The sequence below is a fragment of the Cervus elaphus genome, chromosome X (genome assembly GCF_910594005.1).
Source record: "Cervus elaphus chromosome X, mCerEla1.1, whole genome shotgun sequence".
NCBI lineage: Eukaryota > Metazoa > Chordata > Mammalia > Artiodactyla > Cervidae > Cervus > Cervus elaphus.
The window spans coordinates 38,868,396-38,879,265 of record NC_057848.1 but is presented as its reverse complement, the minus strand read 5'-3'; the positions used below and the strand labels follow the sequence as shown (position 1 = coordinate 38,879,265).

General features: G+C 43.2%; 1 protein-coding gene across 1 annotated transcript; it reads left to right on the top strand.

The window, feature by feature from the left end:
• The first annotated feature begins 902 nt into the window (after positions 1-902).
• Positions 903-1,809, top strand: LOC122690002 (protein FAM209B-like). Its single transcript, XM_043896905.1, has one exon. The coding sequence runs from the start codon at positions 1,294-1,296 to the stop codon at positions 1,696-1,698; it is 405 nt and encodes a 134-aa protein (XP_043752840.1). The 5' UTR covers positions 903-1,293; the 3' UTR covers positions 1,699-1,809.
• The last annotated feature ends 9,061 nt before the right edge of the window (positions 1,810-10,870 follow it).

Sequence of the window (10,870 nt, the reverse complement as noted above, 5' to 3'; positions counted from 1 at the left end):
TGTATCCAGCTAGGATCTCATTCAAATATGAAGGAGAAATCAAAAGCTTTACAGACAAGCAAAAGCTGAGAGAATGCAGCACCAGCAAACCAACTCTCCAACAGTTGCTAAAGGATCTTCTCCAGACAGGAAACCCAGAAAAGGTGTATAAACTCAAACCCAAAACAACAAAGTAAATGGCAACGGGATCATACTTATCAATAATTACCTTAAATGTAAATGGGTTGAATGCCCCAACCAAAACACAAAGACTGGCTGAATGGATACAAAAACAAAACCCTTATATATGTTGTCTACAAGAGACCCATCTCAAAACAAGGGACACATACAGACAGAAAATGAAGGGCTGGAAAAAGATATTCCATGCAAATAGAGACCAAAAGAAAGCAGGAGTAGCAATACTCATATCAGATAAAATAGACTTAAAACTAAAATATGCATATTTTGATTTATTTTTTTATTTCTTCTGTGATTTGTTGACCTCTCAATATGATTTTTTTTAATATGCATACATTGATTCACTTTATAGCTCTAACATTCTAAGGGTTTTGACAAATATGCAGTGTCATCTATTTAGCATAACATCATACAGAATAGTTTCACTGCCCTAAAACATCCTCTACGCCTGGAGCAGAAAATGACAACCCACTCCAGTATTCTTGCCTGGGAAATCCCAGGACAGAGGAGCCTGGTGGGCTACAGTCCATGGGGTCTCAAGGAGTCACACACAACTTAGCAACTGACCATAGTCATTTGTAGAAACAGTGAAGGCCACAAAAAAACACATCAGCGGCTCCTAGTTTGTGGCCCCTCTTTTACTATCTTTCATTCCCACTTGGCCCTCTGCTCCACAGGGGCACATGCCCATGGGTCTGCTCTGCTCACCCATTGTCTGGATTTAAGGAACGGGAAAATAAAAATGAAAGATGGACCCACCCTCCCAGTAGAGCACCAGTATCAGGAAGAATACACTGGGAAGGAGATGACAATCTGTCAGCCCCCGACACTTTTTCAACTACCTGCTGGAAATGTCCCCATTTTCCTTTAGGCCCTACTACCAGATGACCCCTGCAAGCCTCCTTATCCTCAGCCCTGAAGTCATCACAATGGCCACTTGGGTTCTGGCTGGGGTGGGGCCCTCTACGACGTCAGCAAGGGCCCAGCCCTGGCTGGTCCTCAGTCTCCAGGTGCCAGGGCAGACCAGCACACCAGGAGCCATTTCCTCTCGGCTCACATGTGGTCCCTGAAATCGTTCCTGTGCTTTTCCATGGGTGTTACCTGTGTCTACGCCTAATGTTTACTTCTCTGGGAAAGAAAGCCAAAGAAATCCAGGGGAAGATGCTCTGCAGAGGGCACTTTTTAATTTGGCAGAATCGACAAGAACATGCTCAAGACTGGCTTGAGATCACGTTGCTCTGGCTTTTCTTCATTGTCCTGAGGTACGTGACAGTGAAGTTGGCAGGAGAGAGTGGCCACAGTAAAGTGCAGACTCCTGCTGCCCTTCAGGCCCGCTCATTTGGCTCTCTCGGAAGGCAAAAGGAAAAGACATCCTCTGAAGAAGACTATATGTTCCATACATTAACCCGGCTCGAGATGGATCTTGTGAAATTTGTGTCCAGTGTGCGAAATCTGAAAATCACCACATCAACCGGTGGTAACCTCAAGCCCCTCAATGTCGAGATTCCTGCAGACCTATGAGCTCTGGGGCAACGAAGAATCCGACTGAGTGGATTTGTGAGTCAAAGCAGGAAAGGAATTGTTGAGAGTTGATATACCTTATCCAAACTAATAAAACTATTCTGAAGCAAATAAAAAAGCCTCTGATAATGTTTATTCACTCTATAGTTTTACCTTTTCCAGAATGTCATATAATTGGCAGCATGCGGTGTATTATATTTTCCAGGCTAGATTATTTTACTTATTAGCATTCATTCAGGTTTCACCCATTTCTGTTTGTGATTTGATAGCTCATTTCTTTTTATTCTTGAATAATATTCTTTGATGTACCATAGTTTGTTTATCCAGTTGTCTTTTAAAGCACACTTTGGTTGCTTCCAATTTGTGTGTGTGTATGTGAGAGAGAGAGAGATAGTATGAATTAAGCTGTTATACAATTCGTGTGCATGTTTTTGTGTGGGCAGTAGCTATCAAATCATTTGCTGAACTATCTAGGAACATCATTGCTAAATCATGTGGTATGACAATGTTTAGCTCTGTAAGAAATTGCTTCCAAATTGCATTCCCACTAACAATGAATGAGAGTTCCTGTTGTCCCTCATCTTTGCCGGTAAATGGTTTGTCAGATTTTTGTATTTGACCATTCCAATAAGTCTGTAGATGTATCTCATTGTTCTAATTTCACCAGTCTACTCTAAAAAGTTATCTTATTTCCATATTTCCATTGTGTTTTATTACCCTCAATTCTTCAGGAGTTTTATCTTTAATCTGAGGTTTAAAAAGATCTTCGGCTCAGCAAAACTTCTGCCTCTGTTCATGCCATCAGTGATTACTGTCCTTAATTAGTTTTCTAATATTTTTTTTTTCATGAAGGACTCATAAGCTGAAATCATGTATATTAGAATAAAAAGATTATTTTTAGTTGAACAACACTGAGCATATTTTCTTTTCCTGAGTATGGCTTTGTCCACTAATGTTTAGTGCTTCCACACAAAACTTTAAGTTCAACATGAACTTCTCCCCTTTTACTTTGGTTTGTGTTGATTCTCTTCTGTACTTACTAGATGTTAACCAAATCTGTATTTGTACCAGTTTTTTCAGTTGCAGTTTTACATTTATCGTGAAGTTTTATTACAAGCATATGTGTATTTCAATGGAATCTTGACTTTATTATGTGTCTTCCTCTTATTGTTTTGAAAAACTATATGCTCATTATTTCAGTTTTTAACAGTCTGTGCCTCTTCTCCATTGAGATGCAAATGAATCCATTTATATAATGTTTGAAACAGAAGAATCGTAAAATATGTTTGTATACTTATTGAAGAAAATAATGTTCGGTTTTAACTAGTTCCACTTAGAGTCTTGTTATAATTCAGTTATCCACAGTCTTGTTTTCGTGTTAGCAAGGAGAGTGTGCTAGTTCTCTTTGGGGGAAAGACTATTTTAATCAACCTCTTCATATGCTTTGGATTTTCAAGAGAAGAGAAATCTTCAGACACTTGTTTCCGAGTGTCTGGTACTGTGCCTGATGAATATTTTTCTATTTAATGTTGTCATTAGTAAAATGTACATTCTGTTTACTTCCAACACTGATTTCAAGTTGGATTGGCATCACCAACTCAATGGACCCATATTTCAGTAAGCTCCAGGAGACGGAGAAGGCCAGGAAAGCCTGGCATGTGTGGTCCAAAAAGTACATGGGTCGCAAAAAAGGAGACATGACTGAGGGATTGCAATGATCCTATTAAACACAGTCATCATAAAGTTTTCAAAATAATACGTCGTCCTCAAATAAGACCTGATGTCATTTGTCACAGTTATTTTGTCCTAAATTCACCTGGTAATTTGTTGTGGCCATCAGTGTTTGGTAATTTGCTTTCTATGGAAGAATAATAAATTGCACATAATTTAATGACTGAATGTGGTTTTGGAATGAGTCATTCTCTCAGATAGTTACCCTCTACAGAAATGAGACTTTAGGTGCTAGTGTTAATGAACACCCGTGTACCCAACATAGTTAGGCCAAGTGATATCAGAACTTTGGAGCTTAAAGCAGAGACAGTTTTATTGCATGGCTATGATAGGAGATGGGTGGCATATGGCTTTAAACATCCTGAACTCCCCATGAGTTTTCAGCAAAACGCACTTCTGGGAGAGGTGAGGGAGGGGTGTGATTAACTGTTGCAAATGTCTGCCAGTCACATCCTCTGCTATTGAACTAAGATCATGGTGAGGTAACAGTGTTCATGTAAGCCCCTAGCGAAACAATTATTATTCCCTATGTTGAAAGAAAAGCTTCCAAGCTTGACTTTCACACTCCAAGGTCCTGTTTAGGAGGAGGGGATCCCTGGGCAGGCTGGTTATCCTGACTGGGAGCATTCATCCAGCATCCAGTCTTGATCCTCCCACCATTGGCCAGTCCCAGCTGAAGAGGCAGCTCTCAGTTCTCTGTGCCCTCCTCTTACCAAGATCCCCATACCTTGCCCAACCATCTTCCAGCATGCAGCTGGCCTCAGTCTCCTCAATCTACCCAGCAGTTAGGGGCTGAGTGCTGTAGACTGACTCATGCAGAAGCCACAACCGTTTGGTCATGGAGGTGGGGATGGGAGAGCTTGGCTTTTGCTCTGAATCTGGGGCCAGGCCAGTGAGTGGCTCTAGCAAGCAGCTCTGGGCCACTATAAGACACAGCCTTTAGCCTGTCCCCAGGTACCCTGGCTTGCTCCCCAGCCCAAGGCCAGAAGACCTGGAGGGCCCTGGGCAAAGCCTGCAATATATCTTTAACTAAACTCTTCTGAGAGGTTGACTCTGGTGGAGCTGGATTTCGAACTTCACTAATGGACATGAGCAAAATGTGCAGCTCCATATTCCTCCTGCCCTCTTACAGTATCTTCTTTGGTGAGATTATTCAACATATGACTAAAGTTGGTACCTTGGACCATCATGGCCCATTTCCACTAGCCCTTGATAACCACATTCAACTCTCTGTTTCTATAACTCAGGTATTTCAACTAACAATATCATGTGATGATAAAGCTTTTGTCTTCCTCTAACTGAAATATTTTACTTAGCGTGATGGCCCTAAAGGCATATATATTACAAATGGGGGAACCACTTATTTATTCACTGCTGTAGGTATAGTTGCATTGTAATATTTTTAGATCAAATTTGATTTGAGTATAGTTACTTTGCATTGTTGTATTAGTTTCTGCTGTACATCAGTGTGAATCAATTATATGCTTATATAGATCCCTCATGTTGGATTGTCTTCCCTTTTGTGTCACCACAGAGCACTGAGTAGAGTTCCTTGTGCTTTTCTTTCTTATTTTGTTAGTAATTTAAATTGATTTCTTTATTTTAACTGGAGGGTGATTACTATACAACATTGTGATGGTTTTTGCTGTACATCAACCTTAGTGAGCCATAGGTACACATGTGTCCAACACATCCTTAAGCCCACCCCGCATCCCTCCCCACCCTATTCCTCTGGCTTCTTCCAGGTCACTAGCTTTGAATGCCCAGCTTCATGCATATATACACCTGAAGGATGACTTTTCTGCATGAAATTGTACTTGTCTATGTTTCACATATGAAAATATTGGTGCAGTTTTCTACATGAAATATGAAATCTGCATTTCCCTTTTGTAAATCTAGTTGTATATTTTTGGTCATGATACATGGTTTACGGGACATCACACATCTGGATGTCTGTGCATACTTCTTCCTACATGAATATGGAATTGTGTGTATCTCATATAGGACATGGAGAAGGCAAAGGCACCCCACTCCAGTACTCTTGCCTGGAAAATCCCATGGACGGAGGAGCCTGGTAGGCTGCAGTCCATCGGGTCGCTACGAGTCGGACACGACTGAGCGACTTCACTTTCACTTTTCACTTTCACACATTGGAGAAGGAAATGGCAACCCACTCCAGTGTTCTTGCCTTGAGAATCCCAGGGACGGGGGAGCCTGGTGAGCTGCCGTCTATGGGATCGCACAGGGTTGGACACGACTGAAGTGACTTAGCAGCAGCAGCAGCAGCACATAGGAAAGTTTGAGCATACATTTTCCTGCTTATAGTATGGAATTTTATATATTTTCTATATGAAAATCTCCATTAAGATCTTCTGACATGAAGTATGTTCTCAATAGTTCAAATATGAAAGTGTGATGCAAATTTTCACTCATGAAACTTTGTACATTTCAAAAATGAAAATCTAGGTAGATTATCTTACCTGAAATTTGGTATATTTTATACTTCACACAAAGATATTTGGGTGCAGATTTCCTTGATTTACATATGCAATACTCTATCATTTCACATATGAATATATGAGTGCTGTTTTATCTGCACTAAATAGATGTGATTCTCTATAGTTCACATTTGAAAATCTAGGCACAGATGATCCTGCATGATATATGGAATTCACTCTATGAAAATCTGGGAAAAGATTTCCCGATGGAAATACTGACTTCTGTATGTTACATTTGTGAATATCTGTGAGCACATTTTCCTACACAGTATATGGAATTCTCCAGTAAAACGTTTGAATATACGGACATTCATTTTCCTACATTAAATATTAAATTATCTCTACAACACATATGAAAATATTAGCATGGCTTTTGTGGGCATAGATTTTCAAATAATACAGAATTCTGTATGTTTCACGTGTGTCAATCAGTGTGCAGATTTTCTTAAATGAAATACTGAATCACATACATTTTACAGATGATAATTGGAACAATGACTTTTCTGCTATATTGACATATACGATTCTATATATTTCATATATGAAAATCTTAATTAAGATTTTCTGACATGAGTATATAATTTTCTATATTTCACATTATAATAATCAGGGAACAGATTTTCCTACGTGAATTAGGACATCTCTACATTTCACATGGGCTTCCCTAGTAGCTCAGAGGGTAAAACATCTGCCTGCAATGCAGGAGACTTCGGTTTGAACCCTGGGTCGGGAAGATCCCCTGGAGAAGGGAATGGCAACCCACTCCAGTATTCTTGCCTGGAGAATCCCATGGATGGAGGAGCCTGGTAGGCTACAGTCCACGGGGTCACAAAGAGTCAGACATGACTGATCGACTTCCCTACATTTCACATATAGAAATCTGTGAACAGATTTTCATACATGTCATATCAGAGTTTTCACATTTAGTATAAGAAAATCCTGGCCCAGATATTTGTACAAAAATGTGGAAATCTTTATGTTTCATATAAGAAAATATGCGTGCCAATATTCCCATATGAAATATGGAGTACTCTATCTATCATATTTGAAATAGGGCCATCCATTTTCTACATAAATATGAAATATCTATGTATCACAGATGAATATCTCTGATCAAACTTTCCTAGAGGAAGTATTAAAGATTATGGGTAACACATAGAAAAACCTGGGTGCCAATTTTCCCACAAGCAATCTGGAATTCTGAAAATTTAAGATATCTATCGGGGGGGGGGGATAAGATATCTATACAATTCTGTGTACCAATTTTACCTCATAAAATATGGAATTCTGTATATTTCAGTTATGAAAATCACTGTGACATTTTTACTCTATTAAAAATAGAATTCTCTATATGTTACATATGAAAATCACAATGCTGATTTTACTACACAAAATATTGATTTTTTTGTATTTCACTTTATTAAAATCTGTATGCAGAGTTTTTTGCATGAAACATGGAATTCTTTATACTTCCTACATGAAAACCTGGGTGGTGATTTTCTTACATTAAATATGGGATACTCTACATTTCACACATGAAAATCTAGGCATTGGTTTTCTTAAGATATGGAGATCCAATATGATATTGGTAATGCCCCTATTTCACAAGTGAATATATCAGCACCACTATTTCCTCATGAAATATGGAATGCTTTGCATGTCTTATACATATATCAAGACAACGATTTCTGCCATGAAATATGGAATTCCCTATATTCCCTATATCAATATCTAGGTGCTAATGCTCCTTCATGGAAGTTGGACATTGGTATAGTTCACATTTGAATATCAGAATGATTTTCCTATAAGAAATATGGAAATCTCTAGATTTTGTAGGAACCAGTGGTTACTCATGTACTGCCACGTGTTCCCTGTTTGCATTTGTGTCCCTGTCCCTTACACGTGTGTGCTTGTGTTGCATGTGTGTGTGTGTGCGTGCATGGGTCCTGCCCACTGCAGACACAGAAATGAAGGTGACAGAACATGAGATGTGGAGCAACCAGAAGAGGAGACACGGGGCGTTCACAGACTAGGGGAGAGTGGTCCATGCATCTCTGTGATGCCCCTGTCCAGGACAGGAATGAGGAAAGGATGACAGGTGACAACTCTGGACAGTGACTCTGCAAATCTGCAGTTACATCAAGAGGCATAAACAAGCTCACAATTTCTGCTGTGTTGTGTGTTTGTATCAGTAAAGAGTGGTGGGGGGTTTCAGGAGTCACCCAGAGGAAATAAGTCAAGTGATGCGGGGATTTAAAACCACTGTCTGTGGACCCCTCAGTCTGTGGTGTATTGGCTACCATGTGGAAATCCTGGACGAGGCTAGGGCAGGACCCCCGATTTTGAAGAGGCCGGGGTCTTTCAGAAAAAGGAAGAGACTGGAAGGAGGAGGATTGGAATGAGAGCCTGCTTCACTGCAGATTGTTCCACACACGTGAGAAGGAGATCTGGGAAAGTCCTGGCTAGTACTGCCCAGGATCAGCCTGTCAGCCAGCACACTCCCTCTCCAAGTGTGTTATATATTGGCACCATGTGAGACAAATGACATGCTAAGGTAGGCTCTCAGAGTGAATCCCCAGGCATCCTAGGAGAGACAGGGTGTGAGTGTGGAATCCGGACCACATCGGGCTCTCTGCTCAATGGAGGAAATTATCCAGCCACATTGCCCGCCCCCCCCCCACCCTGCTTTCATTGGACACTTTGGGAGAGCACCCAGAGGTTAAAGGTCCTGTGGGACACAGGAGTGTCCTTTTCAGATATGGAAGTGGGAATTCATGGTTTGAATTTCTGGAGGCCAAGGAAATGGCAACTTGCATCTGGGATTTGCCGGATGGAAGACAGGCAATGTGCCTGGAGGCAGGCACTCAGTGAAGCAGAGGCATCAGGTGGCTTGCTGGAGCCCTGGAAGCCGGGGGAGGGAGGGCCCTGGGGGGAGGGGGTGGGACCGAGGTGACTCCCTTCGGGCTAGGGGCCTGTCCCTGGAGCATGACTCCCAGTACCCTCTCTGCCAATGACTGAGATTGTGCCTAGAAGTCTGGGAGTGGTTCACAGCTCCAGCAGCCTAGGGGGCCCGTTAGCCTGGGCAATCTGGCTGGCCTGTGCACCTTGCTCCAGGTGGTTCCCCACCGCATTCTTCAGTCTCAGGGCACCCCCAGAAGGAGGCAGCGATGGCCACTGGGTGACGGCAGCATTTGCATCGGCTGTGCAGGCCACCTACTGTGTCGTCACGTCCAACTCCTTCACAGGTGCACAAGCCCGGGCCACAGCCAGGGCCGCGTCCAGAGCGAGACGCTGCCAGCGGTTGGCAGGAGCACCCAGGGACGCTGGATCTTCTTAGCTGTGAGGCCAAGTCTTCAGGGGACAGAGGCCCTGGGGCCTGCCCTCAAGGTGGGGGCGTCGGGGACCTTGCAGGCACCAGGTGGTGCAAAAAGTAAGGAGGCGGCTCTCTTCAGTGTGGAGGCAAAGAAAGGAAGATGAGGCCCTGGAAGAGAGAGAGATGGAGGGTATTGGGCAAGAGGTCAGGCTGCTGGTGGAAAGACAGCCCGGAGGAGGTGGAGGTGGTGGCAGACGTGGAGCAGGAGCAGTTGTCCTCGCAGGAGCCAGAGGAGAAGCCAGAGGAGCAGAGCCAGGAACGTGCAAGGCCAGGAACCCCGAGTGACCTACCGGACCACACTGGAGGGGCTGGAGTCACTGGCGGCCCTTCAGGCAGTGAGTTTAACTCTGGGAATGTGAAAGACCACAGGGCCTACATTTGGATCAGGTGAAACAACCGTCAGAGGAAGGGTCACATGGCTCAGAGATTTGCCAAGGGCACATGCAGGGAGTGGGGTGGCCGAGGGAACTGGGTGCTGGGGGTGTGGAGGTCCAAAGATACGGCAGAAGCAGAAATCAGGCATGGCCAGAACACCTGTAGGTGTCTAAGCCATTACTTTGGGTGACTCCTTTTGGCCTGCATCTGAAGAGGAGCAGTACCCGGGGGTGGGGATTCTATATCAGAAGTGACCAGAAACATTAAGCCAGAGTAGCATTCCCAGAGGTTTATTATTGTATTTGTGGATAATCCCAGGACATAACAGAGATGGTCCCACTAGTGCAGTGCAGAAGCACAAGGTTTTCCACACCCAAGATGGAGCTGGAAGGGACTGCTGTGTGGTAAGCTATGAGTGCCAGACGACTCCAGACACACCCTTGTAAAGAAAGGGAGCAGGTGAGAGACCCAGGGCTTTCTTGCTAAACACACACAGACACACAGAGACACACACACATACCCACACACAACACACACTTGCCTGCAGACAAGGTGAGCCAAAGGGACTGCAGTTCCTGACGTTCTAAGCAGTGACATGCCACTACTCAGCACACACAGGCCAGTCAGAGATCAGAAGTGGTCAGAAACTGACCCTCCCTTGGCGAATGCAGACACCTTCAGACGCTGAAGACCACAGGGGACCAAGAGCCATGAGCATATCTGATGTTATGGCACTGGCTGGGGACATTGGTGGGGCGGGCAGGCAAGCATGAGTGCCCAGAGTGCTTTCAGATGCCTGTTCCAGTATCCCTGTGATATATTGTTGCTGAACCATGAAAGACGCTGGGATTCTTGGCCTGGAGAGGAGGGGAAGTCTTGATCACTCAGAGATTTTGTGTAATCAAGTTTTATTAAAGTATAAAAGAGGTAGAGAAAGCTTCTGACATAGACATCAGAAGGGGGCAGAAAGAGTGCCCCCCTGCTAGTCTTTAGCAGATACTGTCTGCTAATTAGAGAAAGGAAATATCTCAACCCTAAGAGAGTGGCACCAGGCCTCCCTACCACAACATGCATCTTGAGAAAACATTGGCACAAGTTGAGTCATCCTGGGCCATAAAACAACTGATATGAATCTTGAAAAAAGGCAGGTTTCCAAGCAAATACATAGTCTTATTAACACAGATTAGGAGAAAAA

Excerpts from the sequence above, each read along its gene's own strand:
- LOC122690002 (XM_043896905.1), top strand. The coding sequence starts at position 1,294 with ATGTTTACTTCTCTGGGAAAGAAAGCCAAAGAAATCCAGGGGAAGATG.